This window comes from Elgaria multicarinata, chromosome 1 (assembly GCF_023053635.1).
Source record: "Elgaria multicarinata webbii isolate HBS135686 ecotype San Diego chromosome 1, rElgMul1.1.pri, whole genome shotgun sequence".
Classification (NCBI taxonomy): domain Eukaryota; kingdom Metazoa; phylum Chordata; class Lepidosauria; order Squamata; family Anguidae; genus Elgaria; species Elgaria multicarinata.
Window position 1 is genome coordinate 203,740,537 of NC_086171.1, and position 24,794 is coordinate 203,765,330.

Below are 24,794 nucleotides of genomic sequence, written 5' to 3' on the forward strand. Positions count from 1 at the left end.
TCTGAAGCTTCTACGGACCTTAGGCTATGACGTATTCAGCAAAAAAAAATTGTTTTGGGTTTATTGGACTCCACAATGCCTTTTAAATAAGGGTCTGTCTAACTTACACAACTGTTGGAGATGTAATGCATCTAATGCTTCTTTAACTCATATGTTTTGGTAATGCTCCAGAGTCACCCCTTTTTTGGGAGGAGGTTATAAGATAAACTTCGTATTGAAATGATCTATAATATGGAACAATGTGCATGTCCTCCTAAATTACCTACCGGCTTCTTGGAAGTTAACACATGGTCAGCACAGATGAATCTTCAGATCCCTTATGACAGCCAAAAGACATATTATCATGTTGGAAGGACAAATGCTCACCTCCCATAATGCCATGGTTTGAGATCCTAATAACAGTATCAACTCTTGAACAGGTGTTATACAGGCACAACTTGCGAGTGGATATTTGGTCTGCTTTTCTTGAAAACTATGTATAACTTTCTCCCTTTTTTAAATGAACAGTACAGATGGTGGGAAAATGATGATATTGCTATATATGTAATGTGTTTTTCCCCTCTTTTCTTTTTCACGATGTATTTTCTGTTTTGTTGATATTCACAATAAAAAGTATTTTTTTAAAAAAAACAACACCTCTCAACTACCTTAAGGAAATACTTTCACTAATATATTAAGGGTGCAATCTTATGCATATTTAGACAGAAAAAGTCTTGCAACTCCAATGGGTGGGGTGACCATATTAAATGGAGGACAGGACTTCCGTATCTTTAACAGTTGTATTGAAAAGGGGATTTCAGCAGGTGTCATTTGTATTTATGCAGCACCTGGTGAAATTCCCTCTTTATCACAGCAGTTGAAGCTGCAGGAGTCCTGCCTGCTTTTGTATCTGGTCATGCTAGGCAGGGCTCCTGCAGCTTTAACTGTTGTGATGAAGAGGGTATTTCACCAGGTTGTGGTAAATATTATAGATTAAGAAATACATTTATTAGAAGTAATGTGATTCAGCAAAAGGGGATAAGGGTAATAAAAGAATGGGTGGGGAGGTTAGTATTTCATGTAGTAATAGCATTTGATAATACTGTGTAAAGGAAACTTATGGATTTAATAAAGGATTTTTCAGCCAGTGTTTGAGACATTAATGATTTAAAATCTTCTAAATAATTAAGAGTGGATTTTCCTACGCATTCTTTGGTCCCAGAGACAGCCCTCCGTCCTAATGTGCATGTAGATCAATTTGTGATCCTCCAGATGTTTTGACTATCAAGTCCCATCAGCCCTAGCCTGCATAGCCAATGGTGAGGGATGATGGGAGTTGTAAGCCAAAACATCTGGAGGGCTACAAGTTGCTAATCCCTGGTGTAGATGTTTGAGAGAGAATACATGGGGAAGATGCAAGAGAATTAGTGAGATGCCTTCTTAAAATGTACATTTGAAAAATTCCTCCTGAAATGAAATCAGGGCTATATATACACAAAATGGTGTGTCTTCTTGTTTTATATTGGTCTGTTGACTGTAAATAAAGAAATACAATATATATCAATCTATTGCTATAAGAATAGCAAGCATTTATATTTACTATTTATAATGTATTTCCAGTACTTACAATGGTTTATCACTTTTGTCTACAGGCAGAGAATCAGGAACAATATCTCTTAATTCATCTAAGTGAAACAGACATAAAATTAGACATGAAATACTAATCTTGTTGAAGATTGATTTATGCAAAGGAAAAACAATTTTAAAACAAGACTGGTGAAATGTATTGAGCTACTTGCCTAATTTTTGTTTTTCACTGGTGTCCACATCTTCCTCATCGTGGAGCATGTTGATCACTTTTTCAATTGGAATTTTCTATATATAAACGTAATAGGAAATTATTGATGTAATTAGCATGCATATTGATTTAACTTAAATCCCGTTTTCTGAAATATTGTTCAAGTAGGGTGACCATATGAAAAGGAGGACAGGGCTCCTGTATCTTTAACAGTTGTATAGAAAAGGGAATTTCAGCAGTTGCCATTTGTATACCTGCAGGACCTGGTGAAATTCCCTCTTCATTACAACGGTTAAAGGTGCAGGAGCTATACTAGAGTGACCAGATTTAAAAGAGGGCAGGGCACCTGCAGCTTTAACTGTTGTGATGAAGATGAAATTTCACCAGGTTCCCCATATATACAAATAACACCTGCTGAAATTCCCTTTTCAATACAACTGTTAAAGATACAGGAGCCCTGTCCTCCTTTTCATATGGTCACCCTATGTTCAAGCAGCTGATACATTTCAAGTACAAGATATATAAAAACTTCAAAAGATTAAAAATCAATATTGCATATTGCACTCATATCCTACTTGAGGGTTTTTCACAGGCAGCTAGCTGGGAGTAGATGGACCTTTGGTCTCATCCAGCATGGCTCTTCTTATGTTTTTAGGCCTTCGGGTAATTACCTGTTTAGTCTGAAAAGAAGCATGGTACTACTGCTCCCTCTGGCTGCTCACCTGCCCATTTCTCCCAGTGATGTGAAAAACTCCTAGCCAAGCTTTTTTCCAGAGGGCCCCTGGGGGAATGAGCAGCTCTTTGCCAGCTTCAATCAAGACCACAGATACTTTGTAAGTTCCCAATTCTTTAAATCTACCCTCAGTTGTGCAAGTACATAATAGTTACCTTTTCTACAGAATTAATTTTTTTTAGAGACTTGGTTACAGAACATAAAGGCACATAATCTTCTTCTAAATTGAAATTCATTGTTCTTCTCTCAGGTATTGAGAAAATATCTGTTTTACCCACAGAGCTCATCATCTGAAGAGGTGCTTTAATCCGGCCTTTTCGTGGAGTTGCTGGAAATAAAGCCGCATTTGGGTTATTTAAATCAAGTTTGTATTGCTTTGTGTTGTTTGTACCCAAACTACAGTACATGGATTTACTATGGACTTTATAATCTTATGCAATGGGGGATGGTCAAGATAACTGTTCAGGTTCCCTTCCAACTCTAGGATTTCTGGGAGAAGCGCTATCCATGAGGATTGCCTGAGGCAATGCCTCTTGTCCTGATGAAAGATTGATAGCCGTAATATTCAGGTGATGTGTCTCAATGGGAACTAAGAAGACCCCAGAAGGTAAAGGTGATGAGTGGAGATCAAGATGGACAAAAGTCTGAGCTAATATAAGACAGCTTCATAAGTTCCTAACCACCCTTTAGCCAACCTATTCACTTGAAATCATCAGGATGGATTGCAGCATATACAGGCCACCCTTTTTTAATATTTGAGCTGCAGCGGCCACTCATTGTGGCTTATTGTGTCATGCAAACCTGTCAACACTTACATAATCTTAAAAGAGCCCTTGGCTGTTTAACTCTCGCATAAACATCTTCGCTGTGTTTGCATAAGATAAGCCACAGTGACTGCCTGCTGCAGCTTGAATATTCAAAAGGGGCCCCAATGTGGCTTCAATAAACCACATTGGACTACAATGATCATGCAAACCAACCAACTATCTCTCACCCTACCTTCCCTCACAGAGGCGTTCTGAGGATGAAAGGTTGTGTGAATGAAAACCTACTTAGAGGACGGAGAGGAAAATGTAATAAAAAACTAGATGCATTTCAATATAAGGTTAGTATATAGATGTAATGAATAATTAATATCTTCAAAAGCTGTAACCTGCTACTGTAACCTGCTGCTGCTTTTGAAGCATTTTTAGTGATTGCAGCTGCAGTGCGTGTTATGATGGGATGGGGTATCAGAAGCACATCTCTTCAATCTCAAGATGGGGGAAAAAGTCTAATTTAAACCATTTGCACATTAATCTCAAACAGAAAAGGCATACAGGTTATTATTCTTACTGAGCCCAGGACCTATTCATACTGTCTTCCCCACAATTTTATATTACCTTCTCTGGATTTTTGCCAGAGCCCTCCTTTAGCAAACGTAAAGAAGAAATGCTACTGGAAATGATTAGTAGACTCAATAAAGTTGGGTCATGACTTGGGACACATAAAGTGCAACTACTGGCTGACACAATTAGCATTTTATGCCAGGACAGAGCACCCCACACAGGTAAATAAAGGAAGGATGTAACTATGCTACAATGTAGAATTTACTGCAATTGTCTCTTATGTCTCCCCTTCTCCCCCAATGAATACTATCTCTCACCTGAACTCTGTAGGTACAACACTCTTTCCCCTAACACAAAAAACAGTGCCCCTCCCCTCCCAGGGGAAACATTTGCCACCACATGTAAGTAAGCTCTTTGCTGGCAAGGGCCAGGCACCATGACAGACGGTTATGCAACAGGTGAAGGTGGTCTTAATGTGGAGCTGATGCCAGAAAGGACACTGTATCAGTTACCCTGATGTCTGTCAAATCACTGTCCAAGGTACAGAAGCCCTGCAGTGGTGACTCCTTGGCAACCTCACATTTGTGTCTTTCCCTGTCAGGATCTCCTCAGTCATGCTGTTTCTACGTTGCTAGAGAGTGATAGGTAGGGATCCTTTACCCACACTTTAGCATGACCTGACTTCAGCTGACCTAAGGACTGACTCTGAGGTGGGGCAGGCAAGGAGCTTGGACCAGGAATCCTTCACTTGCTCACTCACTATTGCAAGTTCTCGGCCTTCTCTTTTGCTACTTGACAAAAGAATCTTTACCCTTTGAACCCTTGTCCTAGAAGAGCTGTGTGTGCTGTGGAGGCCTCCTTCCTAGGGAACTCTACAGGTGCTGTGTTGTGTGGGCTCCCCTTTGTGTGTTGTTCTTAAAATGGTGTTTGTAAGCAGCACAAGGGGATTTGAACCCCTGCCCAAAGGGATGCCTGGGGAATGGCTGCCTGACACTTGGGACTCACGGAGTCAGAGTGTTGAGGCATTATTTTGTGTGTTGTGTTCCAGGGAATTGTGATGAAGGCATGGCCCCTTTGAGTTTGTTGGCTTCCTTCAACGCAGTTCATATGATCAAACAACCCAAGGTTTATAAATAATGAGTTGTTCGTAAGAATGTAGGAGTGAGCAAGCGTGCTGGTTCCAGCCCACTCCTGCTTTCAGTTAACACAGGTTCCTAGGCTGTTTTATGATGTGCAGACCCAGAAATCCTTGGTTAAACAACCCAGAGTCAACCCAATCCAGATATTGGCTGTGACATGCAAACCAAGCCCCAGTGTGTGAGCAGCATGTGAATGTCATCACCAACACAGCCCAATTGGTGGGGTCTGGCAATGTTTCCATAAAACCTGGGGGCATGTCTGCTGTTTTTGCACCACTGGGGGATATTCTATGTTGTTTTCCCCTTATCTCCTGGGCTGAGCAGGTCTATGATATGGTAGCTGTTCTACTGGTTTAGCAGCAACATATGTTCCTCCTCCCTCCCACATAATTGGTGTATAAGGTTGCTCTGTTTGTGGTCATATCAAAGGTAGTTTATTTCTTGTTTCCAATTCTACAAGCTTATCATAGCTGTTGCCCCATTGTGATAAAATTTTCTATAGCGACTATTAAATAGTAATAAAAACAAATTAGTTAATGACACATTACAACATCTCATCTAACTTACAAGTATTAACGAACGGTAATGGACTCCGCATAGACAATCTGCCAGTGGATGGCACAATCATTGATGCCTCAGACATTTTCCTTTTAGCTGGGGTAATCTTGAAATAAAATGGAAAAGCATAAATTTAAGGTAACATTCATTTGTTTAACCATGCCATATAGAATATGCCTTCTTCCATTACAATTTAATAACTAAACTTACTTTAGATTGAACTGTTTGGAAGTCCACCGTATTAGCTTTTCCACTGAGATTTTTCTGCATTTGAGGATATTGGTTTTGTAGAGAATAACTACGGTTTTCTTCTAGTGGTTTACCATTTCTTTCTTTCAACGGTGATATCTGACTTTCTGGCACAAGGACCTATTATTATTATTATTATTATTATTATTATTATTATTATTATTATTATTGTAAAATCCTAGTTAAATTCCTGACACATCACTTAAAAAATAAAATAAGTTGCACACTCTATCCAGCAACAATTAAATCGACAAGCAGAACCATTCTGACCACTGTAAAGTGCTTTTCAAACTTCAGGGGTAGTATCCAAAATTAGTCCTATGTAGAGTAGAACTATTGAAATAAATGGGACAAGTAAGCCTTGACTAATTTAAACATCATTCATTTCAATGCATCTACTCTAAGTAGGACTAACATTGGATACTATCTGAGGAACATAAGCAATAGTTTGCAATGCAACAATAGTGCTACAGTTCAGAATTAGTGAATTAAAAACTGGCCACAGATTTCCAGTTCAGAGTTTAAGACTTAAAGTGTTTACCCACATTAATTAGTGTGGGCACCTCTTTAGAACACAATCCTATGGAAGTAAGAAGTAAACCTATGATCTCGGAGGCTTTGAGGAATCCTGTGCCTTGCTGGGCTGCTGGTGGCAGGAGCGATGGAGGCTATTTTCACCTCTCCATCCTCCTTTTTAATTTTATCCTCAAGATGAGCCTCTGAGCCCATCCAGAGTAGTTGCACTGCCAGGGGTGGGGCTGGAGAGGCAACAAGATACAGAGGATCCCAGCCTCTCCTCTTCCTGCCCACCGGAACACCATTTTTTCCTTAGCGCCAAGGTCACATTTACAACTTCAGCAATGCCGCAATTCTTTCTGCAGTGGCCAGGAGGGATGTGAACCTAGTGGGCAGGTGGTTGAGAAGGAACAGATTTCAAAACAGAGGGATGTATCTAATGGGTCGCACCACGTCTTAGTCTGATTTGAGCCCCATTCATTTAGGTGGGTCTACTCTAAGTAAGACTAACATTGGATACAATCCTGAATAACGTTGGCTCTGAGTGAAACAGAGGGCAGGCGGTTCTCTCAGTGCAGCATTTACCTCAATGGGAGAGTGGGGTGGCCAGGACTCTCCAGAGCAAGTGCTAGTGTTGCTGAGCGAGCAGCTGCTCTGGAGAGACCTGCCACCCCTGCTGTGGTTGGGCTTTCTGGAGCACCCACTAGAAGCGGCAGGCCCTGGGGTGGGGTGGGGGAGGCAATGTACAACTCACTGCTCTTCCTGGTCCACCACACAAGGTGCGGGATTAACCCAAACTCATAGGAGGGCTGGCACCGGGGACTGTCAGGTGAGCATGGAGATTTTCATGAGAAAGACTTTTGTGTAGATAGAGGAATTATAAAATGTGTACCTTTTGCAGCTACAATGTTCCTGTTCCACATTTGTTAGACAGAAGTTTGAACTTATATAATTGATTATTTCTCTCTCTTAACTAAATTATATACCTGTGATCCACTTTCATCAAAAATTACATGTACTGTTGTTTTGGCAACTGACACAATATTCTTCCTTGTAAATCCCTAAAAAATGTAAGTAAGAAATGTTTCATGGTATAGAAGAAAAGGAAAGGTTGTAATAGCTTTAAAAGGCCTTATTTTTCAGTTTAGGTTCGTTTGATTTACAGCAATGAAATAATATAATTATCAGATCATGAAATATCAAGCTCTCAGTCAGTTCTTTTTGTTTTCTCTTTCTATTGGTAAGAATCCACACATTCAAAAAAAATGTTGAAGAAAAACTTTCAAACAAAGGACGTACAATGCCTTCATAATTAGGTCTTCTTTCATTTCCATCTCATTGAAAAGTGACATTACAAGTTCAGGACAACGTATCTGAAGAAGTGGGCATGCCATTTTTATGAGGGCCAGATTTTTGAATTGTTATTTTACAAGTTAGTTTCGTACCTAGTAGCATTGTAAACTGTCCCATATTTAAAATACAAGTTAGTGTACAACTGTCTGATCTAACAAGTGGCTATTCTCCATTTTGTGCAACTGGATTAACTGCACATCTCGTGCCGCAAGTCCCCGGATTTTTTACTTTGTGGCAAGTCCAAAATAACTGTTGGAAACTTCTTGTTTTGTTTTTGGGAAACTTACCTTCAACTGTTTATATGCAGCTTTTACTTTGGGAATAATTGGTGATATGGAAAGAACAGTAGAACCAACTATGAAAACACTAAACAGTAATTTCTGTTTCAGTTGAGGGGGAGTAGGGAGTAAGATTTCATCTTACCTGACATTTAGCTGCACCGTAAACTTTCTTTGCTGCATCCACAATTTCCAACGCAGAATCAAAATGCAATATTATTTTCTCCCCTTCTTGAATACCCACAGACAAAGGATTGTTTAGATGTATTGTTAACAATTTATTATTCCCATTTTCTATATAAAAATGAAATTCATTAGTATTAAATGATTGTTTATATATGAATGTGTTTGCTTTGTAAAAATTGAAAAAAGCACACAATATCCGGATAAATAAGACCTTCAAAGCAAATACAGTTCGGGCGGCGGGTGTGTGTGTGTTGAAGTAACTAACGAAGATCTTTCTATTGGCTCATTACTTCACCCTTAAATAAAAACAACAATTTGAGAATAAGAAATGAATTCATGTGTTCCAGTACCTTCAATAATGTATGTTTCAACATCTTCCTCAGGTATGCACACAGTTTCCCACTGATGACCCTAAAAATAACATTTGTGGGAAAAAGTTGAAAACTCTTGTACTGTTGTCAATTTAACATCCTATTAAAATATATACACTGTTAATAAGTGAGGAGTTATCCTGGAGGACTACATTGTGAAGTGTCTAAAGCAGCCTTTCTCAACTTGGGGCGCTCCAGATGTGTTGGACTGCATCTCCCAGAATGCCCCAGCCAGCTGGCTGGGGCATTCTGGGAGATGCAGTCCAACACATCTGGAGCGCCCCAAGTTGAGAAAGGCTGGTCTAAAGGATAGTGGACCAGGACCTCAATCACATCCCTCTGAAGTGACCAATAGCATATTTTGCGTCTTCAACTAGGCATGCTAGGAGGAGGTCACAAGGCAGCTCCTGCTTCCGCATAGCTGATAATTTGTATTGCAGATCTCATTTGTTAATGTTAATAAAGTTGTGGCCCACAATAACCCAATACATGAGTCTTGCCTCTTTACTCCATGTGAAAGTGCAATAGCAACACTCACTTACGTACTCACTCCAGTACTCTAACAACCACTCATACACACTCAATCCTCCCCTCACTCACTCACATACTGGCCCTGTTCAGAAGACGCCTTAAACCACAATGGTTAAGGCTTTTTTGTTAACAAAAAAAGCCTTAAACACAGTGGTTTAAAGTATCTTCTGTACAGGGCCACTGTCTCCACCAATCATTCACACAGACCTTGTTCAGACGACACACTAAAGGCTCATCTACACTGAAAAGGATATTCCACTATGAAAGTGGTATGAGAGTGGTATATAAAAGGCAGGAGCCACACTACTGCTTTATAGCGGTATTGAAGTACACTGACAAGTGTTAGGGCCCATTGACACATACCATATACAGCTTTCATACCACTTTCATAGTATTATATCCTGCTTGGTGTAGATGTGTCATGGGCCTCAACAGTTGTCAGTGAACTTCAGTACCACTATAAAGCAATAGTATAGATCTCGCAGTGCACTTCAATGCAGCTATAAAGCAGTAGTGTGGCTCCTGCCTCTTATATATTGCTTTCATAGTGGAATATCCTGCTTGGTGTAGATGAGCCCTAAGCCACAGTAGTTAAGCATTTTGAGCTAAACATTATGATTTAGCTTTTTGTGTGAACAATGACTTGATGTGTCATGTGAACCATTTCTAACCATGGTGGCTACATAACCACAGTTTAAACATGCTAACTAACCATTTGCTGCAAACTGGTTAGCAGCCTAACAATGGCTTAATTTATTTATTTATTACATTTTTATACCGCCCAATAGCCGAAGCTCTCTGGGCGGTTCACAAAAATTAAAACCACAATAAAACAACCATCAGGTTAAAAGCACAATTACAAAATATTGTAAATTTTGTATTACAATTAGTGGGCATGTTGTCTGAACATGCCCACACTCTCCTTAGGATCGCGGTAACAGGGGAGGTGTGATTCCTTTCTCCCACATTATCTCAATAATGCTGCTCTTAGGCTTTTTTACATGCAACCCATGGCTGACCACTTCTGCTGGGCTGGTTTGACCAGGATAATGTGTCATTTTGCTATTGATTAAGTGCCACATAGTTGAGTCAGGAGAGTTGTAAAGAGATGGATCACTTGTATTTCTTCCAAAAGATTATCCGATACCCTAGTGTAGTGTCACATTTGAAAAATATGGTACCAAGCAGTGTTGAAAATAATATTAAAGGCAATTGAGACAGGGGATGGCTCTGTACCATTGCCTTACACAGGATGCTGATTTAGCTGCAATTGCAAAAGCGACTGATAGTGCAGCTGTAGTTAAAGTAGGGAAATAGGATCCAGCTGTAAAACAGATAACATAAAATACTCCTTTATATTTGTTGTGAAAAAGTGCATACTACTTTGACACATGGTATCTATGTTTACTTTAATACTGTGGACTGATTTACATTTTTAGCATGTACATGCAGGGTATTATAAAGCTTGACAAAGACATATTTTTATACTGTATTTTGTAATTGTGCTTTTAACCTGTTGGTTGTTTTATTGTGGTTTTAATTTTTGTGAACCGCCCAGAGAGCTTCGGCTATTGGGCGGTATAAAAATGTAATAAATAAATAAATATTTTGAAAAAGTATACCAGAAAGTATACCAGAAAGCCAGCAGTTGCTTAGTATTCTCGGTCACAGGTTATAAAAACACTCACTTGTTTTTCAGAAATTATCAAGCCACCCTAATGCTTCTTCCTATTAGACCACAACAGTTTTCTTTTTTCCTTAAGCATTTTAATAGACTAAAACAAACTTAACCTACTTCATCATCTGCAGCAAAATAGAAGGATACACTTCTGCTACCAATATTAAAATCAATCCAAAATTCTTCAAGATTATCATCCACTGGTAGCTGTAGCTAAAAGAAATTCAATCCAAAAAAAGGAAACAAAATTATGAACGTATGCAAAATATTGTAACATTCCTGTCTTAATAAAAAAGTAATTATAAAGTTGGGAATGAGCATCAGGCTTGCACAGTCATCCCTGACCTTGTGCATCCGTTTCAACACAACACTCCTGGTCGCTTTATACCACAGTTCCTGATTACATCTGAAACAAGAAACAGTGATCTTATATCAGTTTAATAACCAGGATCAAACCATAGTTTAAGATTCTGGTTAGTAAATCAATATTAAAACAGAGCTCCCCATTTCAGACATAATGGGGAACTGTAGTTTAGAGATCAGGAAAGAACCAATGAGGCCAGCGCATGAAAGGAGGATGCAAGGAGGGAGCACATGGGCCAAACTTTCGTCCCCAGCTTAATAAAATCAACAAGCTAATTTTCAGATTAATTAGCTCAATAAACTAGGAATGATATGTCTAAACTGTCCAAATATATTGCATTGATGTCAGAGAAAAAATAATCAGTTCTGATATCAGCTTAAGAAAAATCAGTTTCACCATTTCCATACCAACCAACCTCTGATTTGATGCTAATCTATCAACTGTATATTCTTATTTCAATTCAAATAAAACATAATAGTCCAAACAATAGGAAACATGCACATCAAAAGAAAGGAACTTACCTCGTGTTTATCAAGGAAGGCTGATAAACAAGGATAGGTAAAAACCCTGTAAGACAGCATTTACATAATGAACATATTTTTATTTCCCCATTTTTCCCATCTTCCATAATCTTTTTTGATGGAAAAAAGATCAACATTCATATTACTTTAAAATAATATATATTTAAGGATGACTGGATTGATGTGGCTAACTTTAGTACCATTGATTCCAATGGGTCTACTCTAATTTTGACTAAGTCTGGATCCAGCCCATCATATATTTGATCCGTAGATCTGTGAGAGTTCTAACGTATGGAGAGAATGCCTAGACAACAAGGGCACTATTCAGTTTAACGTCAGCCACAACTCTGTACATGCTGCTGGAAAGCACAATCAGCTGTGTTGCCAACAGAATTGATAGAACCAACCTGGACTTGAAGCTTCATTCCAATGTCAAAAAAAGACAAGGAGTAACCTTCATTACTAGGATTCAGAAATTGCACATCAGTCTTTTCATGCCTGTAACACCTTCTAAGTTAATTATTATTCATCACCTGTACTTAATTTCTTGCATCCTTTCATTACCCACCAATTTAGCTTGTTAAAAGTTAAACATGCTCCTGGCATAGCTTTAAACAATGGCTGAGTTTGGACGACACACTAATCAACGCTTGTTTTCCTTTCTGTTCCAATTACACCCCCCACAGTTGATTAGTGTGTCGTCCGAACTCAGCCAATGTCTGGCAGGGAATGTCTGGCTTGTTATGTTAAAGTAGCCCCCTTCCCCATCTCACAACTGATGCAAAATGCAAAGACTTTTCTCTGGATGGTATAACTTAATCCTTTTAACATTCTAATCAAAGGTATGATGAGATACTGGGAATGGAATCACAACCACTGAGTGGCATCTCAAATGCTGCCTGCACGCCAGGAGAACCTGCTGATAGTGCAATGAGAAGCTAGCAGTTCCTAAAGCTTAAAAAAAAAAAAGCTGAAATGTTACTTTCCGGATCAGGAAAGGTCAGCAGAGCTCGCAGAAGGGAGCTCCACTGCGCTGTCCCATTCTGGAAGCAAGTGTTTCTCATTTCCAGGGTTGCTTTAAGGAAGAACTTAGGTTCCAGTTGTGCTAGCGGTGGGTCCCACTGGCACAATACAAACAGCAAAAGCACAGCAGCAGTATTGGATCCTGCCTGTTATTTTTATTTTAGTTATTAAATCCAGAACAAGGGATAAAAACGGATAGACGCAACTGACATTTTAGGAATCTTTTCTCCATAGAGTTCTTACTGAGATGTAGCAAGCTTGTAATTCTTTGCCTTTCCAACACCCTCTCTGCTGCTGAGCACCTCTGCCTGCAACACTTTGATCTTAAACCACACAGACTACAAACAGGTCTATTCCTACGAACAGGTATATTCTTTATTGCCTCCTCCACTAGACCATTTGTTGACTGGAACTCTTTCCTCTTCCTAATATTTGTTAAGATCTTTTAATCAAGTTCTATTGGCTCAAAAAAACAACAACAATGCACTACTCTGAGCCTTACTCCCTCACTGGCTTTTGAGGAGCACCTGCATTCTCAAATACTATGGTAGAAGAAATTTGAAGTAGTCATTCTTTTCGCTACTCAAAACTGTTGTAGCATTTGTTGACTAACTCATTTTCTGGCTGTTTGGGAATGAATGGCAGTAACCTTAATGATCTTAGTTACTCAAAAATGGAGGCTCTTAACAAGGCCTGAATCTCTAAGCGCTTGTTAGTTCTGAATTTCCTGCGGCGCTACTATTGTATTTTCTTCTCCACATTTCCTTCCTTACTGTGAATTACTCTAACTCCCATTTGCTCAAATATCTCTCTCTCTGCCCTCTAGCTTCATTCCTATTTACATCAGTCCACAATCTTTTTGCATACAAACTGTCCCGGAACCTCTGATTTGCAACCCCTCCCACCCTATCTTCTAGTTTGATCATAATTGTGTCCATGTCCCAGTGACTCCAACCAGTATTGCCACTTTTGTGCCATTAGCGTGCAGAAGCAGAAATGCAAACTGCTTTGGGGTAACTGGGGTTTGGGGAGGAGGCTTTAGCAGGATTACAGCATTAATGTATTAATCTTCTCTGATCAGAAAACTGCCTTCTATTAGCATTACTACCTGCATACCTTCTTTTGTCTCCAAGCATGCCATTCACCTGGTTAAGGAACTTTCTGCAATCCTATTAAGGAGAAAAGCTGTGTAAGTATTGTAATCCTTCTCTTGCGTTGAAAGAACCAGTATTTGAATGAAACTTACCGTTTCAAACTCAGAATCCGTAATTCCTTTAAATGCATTAGCAACAAACTCCATTGAAAACCACTGGCTTGCCAATTCTCTCCTTTGTTTTTCTGATGTCATTCTGCATAAAGCTTCAGTAATGGCAACTTGGAGGTCATAGTCTATTATATACATGACAAGAAACATAAAGCTTTGTTATAATCGTCAGATATATCATAGTGTTTTTATCATTTCATTTCATTTCTGTACTGCCCCAAAGCCAAAGCTCTCTGGCTTGTTCACAAAAATTACAATCCAAAAAATCCTACATAATAAAAACAATATAAAATCTTTAACATAATTTAAAAAAAAATTAAAAAGGAAAAAGCTGTTTCCAGGTCCATCAGGGGTGGGGTGGGGTGGGGTGGGGTGAGTGGGATCTTTTTTTTAAAAAAATAAAAAAGCCTTACCTTTTGCGCATGAGCACTCCTGCATTCCTCCTTCTTAAAAAAACACACACAAAATGGCAGGCGCGACATCCTCTCCCTCTGAGGTCGTCACGCACCATGTGTAAACAGAGGGGAGATCTCACGATAAAAATATCGCGAGATCTTCACCCCTCTGTCACGCTAGACTGGTAGGTCTAGCTGAGGCCTTGGTGCCACCTGAGCCTTAAAGTGACAATGATGGCTCCAGGAGATCCCCCCCAAATATGAATCCCATCCAGAACAGGATGAACACCCTCCATCAGATCAGAAGAACCACCCTCTAACAGCATTTCAGTCATCTGATTAAAGCTTCAGTTCATTAGCCCTCATCTAGCCCATTGTTGCATCCAAGCATGCATTTAGCACATCCAAAGCTTCACCTGATGAACATGAAAAGGAGTAGAGCCATGTGTCATCAGAATACTAATAGCAACACACTTCAAAACTCCAGACGATCATACTTGTTTCATGCAGATGTTAAATAGCATGGGAAACAAAACTGACCCTGTGGAATTCCAAACTAGAAAATCTATGGGGCCGAGCAATATCCCCCAAGCACTGCATCCTGGAGCTGGCCAACCAAGTAGGAGTGGAACCACTGCACTCCAGTAGCACCCCCACATACACACACCATTCCAAGCCCAGACAATTATGCCAGAAACATACTATGCTTGATTATATCAAAAGCTGCCAAGAGATCAAGGAGAATGAACAGGTGACACTCCCCTTTCTCTTTCCTGACATAGGTCATCATACAGAGTAGCCATCCTACTCACCCCCCTATGAGGAAAGGTTACAACATCTGGCACTGTTTAGCTTAGATAAAAGGTGAGGAGACATGACATAGGTGTACAGAATTTTGCAGGGTGTATGGCAAGACATTTTCCCCTCTCTCATAGTACTAGAACCTGTGGGCATCTCATGTTGAATTCTTTCAATCTCTGGGCCCTTGAGCTCCAATTGAGGATTTCCCGGCAATACAAATAGTAGATTCAGAGGATCAATTCTCATCAAGACCACAGCAGGAAGAGAAAAGGTTAGGCTGGGAGTTGGGAGGTTGGTGTTCTAGTCCCCACTCAGCCATGGAAGCTCATCAGGTGACTTTGGGCCTGTCACAGGCACTCAGCCCAAGCTACCTCACAGGGTTGTTGTTGTGAGGATATCCCACCTTCCTTGGATCAAAGAAGGTGGGATATAAATGCAATTAATAATTAAAAAATCTGTGCTTACCCCCAGCATCCAAAATTCTCTTTCCCATATCATTCCTGAAAAACAAATATTATGGTTCAGTTTAACCTTTTTTCCTTTCTTTTTTTAGTTCTGTTAAATGTTTTTTATATATATATATATATATATATATATATATATATTGCAGTGGTAAGTAACAATTAATTTAATCATCATTGTGATCAAAAACATACAATTGTAGCAATGTGAAGGGAATGCTAGCTATTTCCATCTGACACAGAAATAACTGAAGGTTCAAATAACTCTGAGTTGTCCCCCCATCCTTTCATTAATTTATTTTTTAGTATTGGTTTCCTAAAGGTAACTTAGCTTGAATGACAGAAAATGGATATACTTAAAGTTTTAACACAATTTAAGACACGTAAATGCTGAGGTTCAAATAAAACATTTTAACTTATTTTTAATTAGGTTCTAGTTTTTAAAAGGGGGCACTTTGAGGATCAGTGTTTATATAATTATATTAAAGATAAAGTAATTACATGATATGTAGCATTTCTTTTGTAGAAATAATTTTCTTTCTAGTATCTCGAGGCATTGCATCAAGCATTGTGTTCAATTTTCTTACGGCCTAAGGATAATAAAAAGAAACTGGATATTAAGCAGATTAAAGCGAGAAACATTTGCAATGCACTTGGTGAAAAATCCCTCAAAATATTCATTTGAACAATGTAATGAAAGAGTTATTGGCTTTAATAACTACTGTTCTCAAAGCTTTATTGTGCAATGCTTACAACTGCCTCTACTGACACAACACAGGTAATCAGTTAGTGGCCCAGTTCCCATGTAACAAGAAGCCACCATGGGTGAATATCCTGTGGGGGTTCTTACTGAGGTGGCCACCACCATGTTAAATATTTGGGATGCAGCAGGAGCACACTGTAGCTTCTTGTTACATGTGAACACAGCAAGGGTGTAGTGGTTGCAAGGCACAGGCAAACCTAAAACAGCCCATGGATTCTAGGAGGCATATTAACCACCCCCACCGCACCCCAAATATGGCAACCTCTGCAGCAACAAGAAGCTCCACAGGATAATTCACGCACAGTAACTTCTCATTAAATGGAAACCAGGTCAATGTGAGCAAAGCAAGTTCTTTGCTAAGGGCTAGGTAAACTTTGACTGCAGCTGACTATCATCTAATCATATATTTGCTGAAATACATGTCATGGCATCAATGGGCCAGCATCAAAAGTACAAGGTGGCCCTTCAAAAGGAGACACTAGTAGCTGGGAGAACAGACATCCACAGATAGTGAAGCCAGAGGAAATCGAAGAATCTAAACAATAGAAAAGAAAAAGAAACGTTCTTGAATGTGTATGGGGAAACAGTTTTAACTTGTTTAGGGCTGCAATTCTATACTCACTTACCTGAGAGTAAGCCCCATTAAACTCAATGGGGCTTACTTCTGAGTAGAAATATAAAGGATAGCAATGTAAATTATATCAATTAGATATTGCTGGAACACTTTTAATTCCTAGAAGTAATGCATAAGGACTTCATAAGGGTTTTATGCATTCCTAGAAGTAATGCATAAAGGAGATACATGCAGATTTAAACAACTTGATATGCATGCAGTAGTTTCATACCTACAGAAATGAAAAAAACCACCAACTTTTTATAAATGCTACAGGTAGTAGGGGATACTTTTTAAACCTGTCTAGTATAAGAAATAAATTCCTTACCTCCTGCTGAATATAAACATTAATTCTCTTCTCAGCAACAAGAGCACATGTTCGCAATATAAAATTTTCTAGTATTTGTATTTTACCTAGAAAAATAATAATAATAATAATAATTCATTTACATGAATGACTGAACTTCAAAGACATTCATAATTATAGCTGTAAATAAGTATTTCAGGAGAAAATACTTTTAATTTAAAAAGCAATTTTTTTTGCAATTATTTCCTGTCTGAAGTCACATACTGCAAATTAATTTAATATACAAGAATCCTACATTTCTTCTATCTTAAATGTATACAATTTGAAAGGAACAAAGAACCATGACGCTTATTTGCTGCACTTTTGGTTCCAGCTCCGGAGATAGTTCGGCTGTTTAAATCCCAAATTAATGAGAGTTAAGCATCCTAACTGTGTATAGAGCCTTTTTCTCTAAGATGACTGAAAAAGTACTTTTTGGAATTACTACAGAAGGCCACAAATTTATGACCTTTTAAAGCTTAGGTTAACTGAAACTTTATAACCCAAAACACTTCATAGTAATATAAAGATACACATCAACAGTAATTAATCTAAACACAGGATTATGTGACTAAAAATATAATACATCATTTTCAGGCATACCTTCACTGCTGGTATTATGTACTGTCTACAATTTAAACAAACAAACAATGTATTAAAATCTCTCTGCATATATAAGATGACTACTAATTTATTCATGAACTTGAAGTGTATCTGATGGAGGCTTTGTGTTAGTGGAAAGCACTTCTACTCATACAAGGCCGAGTACCCAATTTTCACCAATCCCTCCCCCGCCCCACATCTACTGCAGTCCTCTGCATTATAACCCATGCTGTTCTAGATATTCCCCAACTCTCAGAAGCAGCTTTTCAGAGATTACGGGGGGGGGGGGGGGGAGGAGGTTGCAATGGGCAGGGAGCACTGGTAAAAATTGAGTGCTACATGTTGCACAAACAGAACTATGGAATTCACTTTCATAAGATGTAGGGAGGATGACATGATAGGAAAAACCCGGATTTGTCAGGTTTTTTGGTAACAAATCTGGGAAGAGGGGGATTATAAAATTTGACGAAAAATCCAGATTTTTTCCATCCTCCCCAGCCAAAGGGCAGCTCTACTTTAATGGGAATTAACAAAAATGCTTACATCTCTGTCATTTTTAAACATAAAGAGATGAAACTTGGCACAATGATAACTCTTAGGTAGGGTTTTAGCCATGTCAAATTTGAATCTATTGATTTTTAGGATTATTATTTTTTTTAAAAAAATGAGGTTTTAAAATTAAGTTTTGAAAAACCCATCATTTTTAAAGATAAAGAGATGAAACTTGGCACCATGATTGCTCTTAAGGAGTACTTTAGCCATGCCAAGTTTGAATCAGATCTGTTCATCCGTTGAATTTTAGGATTTTTTTTTTAAAAAATGAGGTTTTAGAAATATTTCTTTAAAAATGTCATTTTTAAAGGTAAAGAGCTGAAAGTTGGCACCATGATAGCTCTTAAGGAAGGATTTGGTCATGCCAAGTTTGAAGCAGATGTATTCATCCATTTTTTAAGGATTTTTTTTAAAAGTTCAAGATTTTAACATTATTGTTTTAAAAAACCGCTGGAGCCATATCCTTCAAACTCAGGTTGTTAAACCTCCTCTTTGGGGTCTTGCACCTTGAGCAGTTTCAGCCCTTGGGATCAAGGGGATCTCCAGTTTTTAGCTAAGAAGTGCTGGACGAGCAGGGCACCTTTCCTGTTGCAAATTTGGTGGGCAGTCAGCTACCTGGAGTTCAGCAGAGGCGAGGCATCCACAAATCAAAATGTGGGAAAGGAGACTTCAGTCAAAGCAGCCCACAGGGCAAAACAGAATGGGCCAGAGGCCTTTTTCTCAAAGTTCCACATCATGGGCGATGAAGGGTCATCCTTAGAGAAAAATTCTCACGACCACAGTGAGGTGCCAGTTGAGAGAGAGGCTCTCATCTTTGCGGATGTCCTGTTGCTGCAGATGTTGGAACCTGGCATGTTGTTGCTTTGCTTTGCTACCCCTTCCCTTCCACTTCACTTTGCTAAGCTCTGTCTGCACTGCTGGAATGCAATGCAGAATGCTTGAAGTGCGTGTCAGAGAAAAATAGATAGATTTGTGGCTTTGGCTGGCTAGCATATGTCTTAGAGACAGAGTTAGACTGAACGCACAACTCAGAAATGGCTATAGCTGAGCCCTGAGAGGCTGTTGTGCCACACAGAGCCTTTTTAAATGTGTCTCAGAGTCCAGTGTTGGTGCAGGCAGAGGCGGCTGGTGGTGGAGTTTTTTTAAAAACAAGAGTCACTGGATGCAACCAAGCTATAAGCTGTCATCCCCGGCCACAGGGTACAAGTGCACAGCCTAGCTGGACTGTTGGGAGACTTTGGCAGAGAGAGGGGTGGGGGAATTGTTTGAGGCTGGTGATGTTGGCTGGCTGGCATAAGGCAGAAAGAGGCTGAAAGCAACCCAGATGCACCTGTAGCTTGGCCCTGAGAGGCTGGTTTGCTACCCAGAGTGTTTTAAGAGTGCATCAGAGACAAGCGGTTGTGCAAGAGGGGTGGAGGCAGCTGGTGGCAGAGGTTTTCAAAGTAAGAGTCACTGGACATGCAATAAGCTGCAATAAGTAATATCCCAAGCCACAAATGCACAGCCCAACTGGACCGTCAGGAGACTTTGGCAGAGAGAGAAAGAGAGGGAGGGGAGAGATTGTTTGAGGCTGGAGGCTTTGGTTTGGCTGCAATGACTTAGAGAGACAACAGAGGCTGCACAGACAACCCAAAGACATACATGCAACACAAGGGTCTCAGAGTCATGTGTTTGTGCAGGAAGTAGACAGGCGTTCAAAGTCTGGATGTGCAAAGTGGTGCCAACGCACAAGCCTTGAGAAGCTAATGTATATAAGTGAGAAGTGTGAATGGGCAAAGTAGTGTCCACCACCCTCAACACCCACCCTAATGTTAGAGTAGAGAAACTTGTGACAATCGTACACCATTTTTTTTAAAAAAAAATAAATTTAAAAATAAAAAGCCAGCCAGCCAGCCTGCAGCAAACCCCATTAACAGCAGCAGCAGCTTGCAACGAGTGAGGATGCAGTCAGAAAATATATTTGAGGGAAGGGAAGAATATATCACACAGAGTATAGCAAAAACTTCAATGTACAGCAAAAGCTACACAACTAGAGTGAAGTTAATTTCAGATACGTTGAATGTCTCACTTGTTCTTTATTTCAGTGATTTTAACATTAAGATGTTATGTAGAACAGATTTGTCTTAATTGTATGCTGTAAAATCAGACACGTGACAAAGGCTATGTTCAGGTGGGCACACCTCCTTGGTGCTGGACACGCCCCCTGGGGCTGAACATGTTGGTTGACACGGCCCTTTGGGGGCCAACCATGTTGTCCTCCTTTTTGGTTTCCAAAATATGGTCACCTGAATTTGGATGACTTTAAAAGGGGATTGGACAAATTCATTGAGGATAAGGCTATCAATGGCTACTAGTGCGGATGGCTATATGCTACCTCCTCCAGTATCAAAGACAGTATGCCTATGTAAACCAGTTGCAAAGGAACATAGGTGGGAGGGTGTTTTTGCCCTCATGTCCTGCTTGTGGGTTTACCATGTGCAGTTTGTTAGCCACTGTGTGAACAGAATGCTGGACGCTTGGTCTAATCCAGCATGGCTCTTCTTGTGTTCTCAACTGTTTTTCATTAGTACAAAACCACTACTGGGTATATCCTTCTATCTATCTATCTATCTATCTATCTATCTATCTATCTATCTATCTAATGCAATTAAACCAGTTCTGCCATCTGTACAAAAAACTATAATATTTAGGCAGATCCCACAAATATAACACTCTATGCAAAAATAGCTCCATGTTATAAAATGTATTCTATTTAGAGCGTGTTGGGTTGCTGCCTGCTAGACAGAGGCCTCCAATCTTGGAGGCTTGGGAGATTCCTATACCCTGCTGGGCTGATTCAAACAGGATGGAAAGAGTGATGGAGGTGATTTTCGCCTCACCATCTCCCCCGCCCCCAGGTGGGCCTCTAACCCCATCTAGAGTACTCAGGCTGCTGGGGGTGGGCCAAAGGATTCTGCAGATCCCAGCCTCTCCTCTCCACACCCCATTCAATGGAATGCCTCTATGACCACTTTTACAACCTCAGAAAGAAGGTTCTGCGTTTCTTTCTCTAGGACTGCATCCTTATTTATTTCCAAAAAGTTAAGCTGAAGAAGAGGGAAGAGTTCATCTATTTTATTATTTGTAAATCAATGAGGGGGAAAAGCAAACCCTGAAAAAATATTTTTGTTCCAAAGATAACAACACAAATATTAAATAAGAATATTAAATAAGCTAATTTTTTATAAAAATACACACATGAAGTTTATATTTACCATGAGAACATCAAAGAAGCCTTCAAAGAGAGTAGTAAACGTGTCATTTTTTTCATTTATTTTATTTTCAAGAATTTCTTTGGCCTTCTCAAACCAATTAACCATGTAGAGAGAAATAAAATAAAGATTTGTATTTAAAAGATGATGATGATTAATAGCATTAACAAGCCATTGTTTTTTAATTTAAAAAATGCACAGTACATCTTTGAAGAAAAGACAATAGCTGCATATGCACATAACAATAAATCATAATTTAGCATTACATGCCCAAGACTCAGGCTTTAGCTAGACCTACCTTTTGTTCTGGGACAGAGGAGGGGAGATCTCATGTTGGGATTAATGCGAGATCTCTCCCCTGTTTACACGTAAGGCACGACGACCTCAGGAAGAGAGGCATTGCGCCCGCCATTTTTTTATTTTCTTAAAGCGATGGCAGCGCAGGAACGGTCGTGCGCAAAGTTAAGTGGGTTTTTTAATTAATTTCCCCGCTCCTCCCACCCTACCCCCAATGGGCGCAGAGTGAGGTCAAGCCACAGAAACAGACCACACGTTCCGTGGTCATGGGCTCAGCCCGGGACCGCAGAAAAAGCGGGCCCAAAGGGGAAGGTTCTATCTTGGGGCAAGGGAGCGATGATCCCTCCCTGATCCCAGGAACTCGTGCGTCATGTGGACGCACAGGGACAATCCCGGAGTTCGCCCCAGGATATAGCCTGGTCTAGCTAAGGCCTCAGGCTCATGTGCCTTTTCTCCTCCAACCTGGCCACAATGGATGGTTTCCAATGGAGTCGCTCCACCTCTGCTGGCTCCATTGCCCTTGCGGGACCCAGCACTTGCATTACAGGACTTTGGTGCTTCCAAACATAACCCCGGAAATGAGTGGAAATGCTCATTTCTGGATTGGGACAGGTCAGCAGAGCTCCCTTCTTCAAATGTTTCTGCTCATTTCAGGTTATTTTTAGAAGTCCTGAAGCCCCACTGTGCGAGCTGTGGGTTACGTGAGCACATGGGCACAACAGGATACAACCCATTGAGATTGGAAGATTTTGCTTTGATTTTCAACCAACTGAAGTTTCTCTTAATGTTTGAAGCAGGAACTGCAGTTAACTATGATTTTTTGAAACAAGCCAGGTCCATTAACCAAGCCAAGATCAGCAGTTTGTATAAACCATAGTTAATACTAACCACAGTTTGTCTGGGTTTGACCATATCAAGAGTCACATGCAGAAGCAGCTAGTAGTGAATATTGGATCTTAATCACAAAATAGCAGTCAAATCACATGCAGACCGAGGTGCTATTCCTTTCATCCCTATTTAGTCCTAGAAATTATTTTCCAATTTCATATACTTATCTTTTGAACAAGACCATATTCTATCATTGCTGGAAACCCAACTTCACCTAATATGTTGATATTTTTGCCATGTTTCAGAAGAGTATTTAGCAAAGTGGAAACATTTTTTACTTCTTCACTGTCAAGTCCCTAAAATTGAAAAATAAAGGCATGTTTCAAACTTTATACAAAGATCTATAATCAACAGGATAAAAACAATACAAAATTCTTTCTCCCTCCTCTTCGCAAAAAGAAATATAATATTTTAGCTCACTACTAAACAAACAGCTACTTAACAAATATATTTACTGTTTTATACATGGCCAATTTTTTGGGCCTCCTCCAGTCCTCTGGTACTTTGCCCATTCTCCAGGATTTCTCAAAATAAAGGTTCCAAGAGTCCATCTGCTAGCTCCTTCAACACCCTAGGATGTAATTCATCTAGAGCTGGGGACTTTGCATTTAAGATGCATAGATATTTTCTGATCATCTCTCTGAGTGCTTTCAGACGGTCGCTCTGCTTCCTGCTTCTCTTCCACATTTGAAATGAGCTGAATTATATGGGAAGAGAGCAGTGGCCACATGGCCTGTAATTTAATATAGTTGAATGGGAACAGCACCCTCTAGTGGGTGATTTATAGCACAACTTTCAGAAGAACTGGGTTTCCCTAGGAATAATGGAGCTCAGGAGGTTCACAACGTTGCCAAAATGACCCGCAAACTTCCATGAGTGGCCAGTCACGAACGTGCTATGAATCACTCCTTTAAAGAAGCCCTCTGCCAACCTGAAGCTGTACTCCTATTTCTTCAGTCTGTTTGTCACATATGCCAGATGGGATGCAGATCCTCCTCGGGGAGAAGACTGAGCCAAAATAGTAGATCTCCACTGCCAAACCCGTTAGCTTTTTCTGTTCGCTTGCTCATCTGCCTTCAGATCTTCTAGCCTCCGCTTGTACAACCGCTCTGCCCATAGTCCATTGAAAAGTGGGCAAAGAGGGGTCAAACTTCTCTTGAGAGGCTAGGCCATAGTTTAGGTGGCAAAACTGAAAAGGCCCCCTCTTGTCCCTATCAACCACATTAAAGCACAAATGAGGAGGGCTTAGAAACTGAGTGGAAATCTTGAGCAAGTTCATATGAGATTTTATGGAAATATACAACAAAACATTTTCATCTTCATAATACTCTCCCACACTAGAGGCATTCAAGAGGCAGCTGGACAACCATCTGTCAGGTATGCTTTAAGATGGATTCCTGCACTGAGCAGGGGGTCGGACTCGATGGCCTTATAGTCCCCTTCCAACTCTATGATTCTATGATTCTATACTCTCAAGCCCATGGCCTTTTTATAATTTAGAGTGCTCTAAATGTTTTATGTAATATTCCACTATCAATTAAAATAACACAAAACCAAGAAGTCCATCACCTGGCATATAAGTTTATCTAATTTGTTGAGAAACTGTTTGCTGCATTTATGAGAAATACCATCAGAAAAATCAGTTTCCAAAAATTGTTCCAGTGTGTGGAAGTCATGTTTTCTTGTAGCATCGTCTATACATTTTTCCAGCTGACAGAAAGGGGAAAAACACACGAAAGATTACTATAATTTAATACTTTGTTTGAAGTAAATTGAGCACACTGACAACTCTTATGAGTAAATCTATATAGGGTTTACATCTGAACTTGAGGTGATTTGGGATAGAAGAATATGACAGGAAGATCTAAATTGGGTGACTTAGGGACTTTGAAGCAGGTTCCAAAAGGCTTTAAACCAGGGGTCCCCAACACGGTGCCCGCAGGTACTCAATTTAT

At 39.7% G+C, this 24,794-nt stretch overlaps 1 protein-coding gene across 1 annotated transcript in view; it reads right to left on the reverse strand.

Moving 5' to 3' along the window:
• The window catches only part of SYCP2 (synaptonemal complex protein 2), a 60,415-nt gene extending 38,653 nt beyond the window's left edge, over positions 1 to 21,762 (reverse strand). The window contains exons 1-17 of the mRNA XM_063142384.1: positions 21,658 to 21,762; positions 17,852 to 17,876; positions 17,231 to 17,316; positions 16,028 to 16,116; positions 15,531 to 15,565; positions 13,852 to 13,994; positions 13,722 to 13,774; positions 11,583 to 11,628; positions 10,815 to 10,910; positions 8,468 to 8,528; positions 8,077 to 8,225; positions 7,287 to 7,361; positions 5,746 to 5,904; positions 5,545 to 5,641; positions 2,666 to 2,838; positions 1,779 to 1,854; positions 1,607 to 1,664 (exon numbers count right to left, since the gene is read on the reverse strand). Coding sequence (XP_062998454.1) covers positions 1,607 to 1,664; positions 1,779 to 1,854; positions 2,666 to 2,838; positions 5,545 to 5,641; positions 5,746 to 5,904; positions 7,287 to 7,361; positions 8,077 to 8,225; positions 8,468 to 8,528; positions 10,815 to 10,910; positions 11,583 to 11,628; positions 13,722 to 13,774; positions 13,852 to 13,994; positions 15,531 to 15,565; positions 16,028 to 16,116; positions 17,231 to 17,316; positions 17,852 to 17,876; positions 21,658 to 21,762 — 1,526 coding nt within the window. The remainder of the gene's footprint in view (positions 1 to 1,606; positions 1,665 to 1,778; positions 1,855 to 2,665; positions 2,839 to 5,544; positions 5,642 to 5,745; positions 5,905 to 7,286; positions 7,362 to 8,076; positions 8,226 to 8,467; positions 8,529 to 10,814; positions 10,911 to 11,582; positions 11,629 to 13,721; positions 13,775 to 13,851; positions 13,995 to 15,530; positions 15,566 to 16,027; positions 16,117 to 17,230; positions 17,317 to 17,851; positions 17,877 to 21,657) is intronic.
• Positions 21,763 to 24,794: the final 3,032 nt, after the last annotated feature.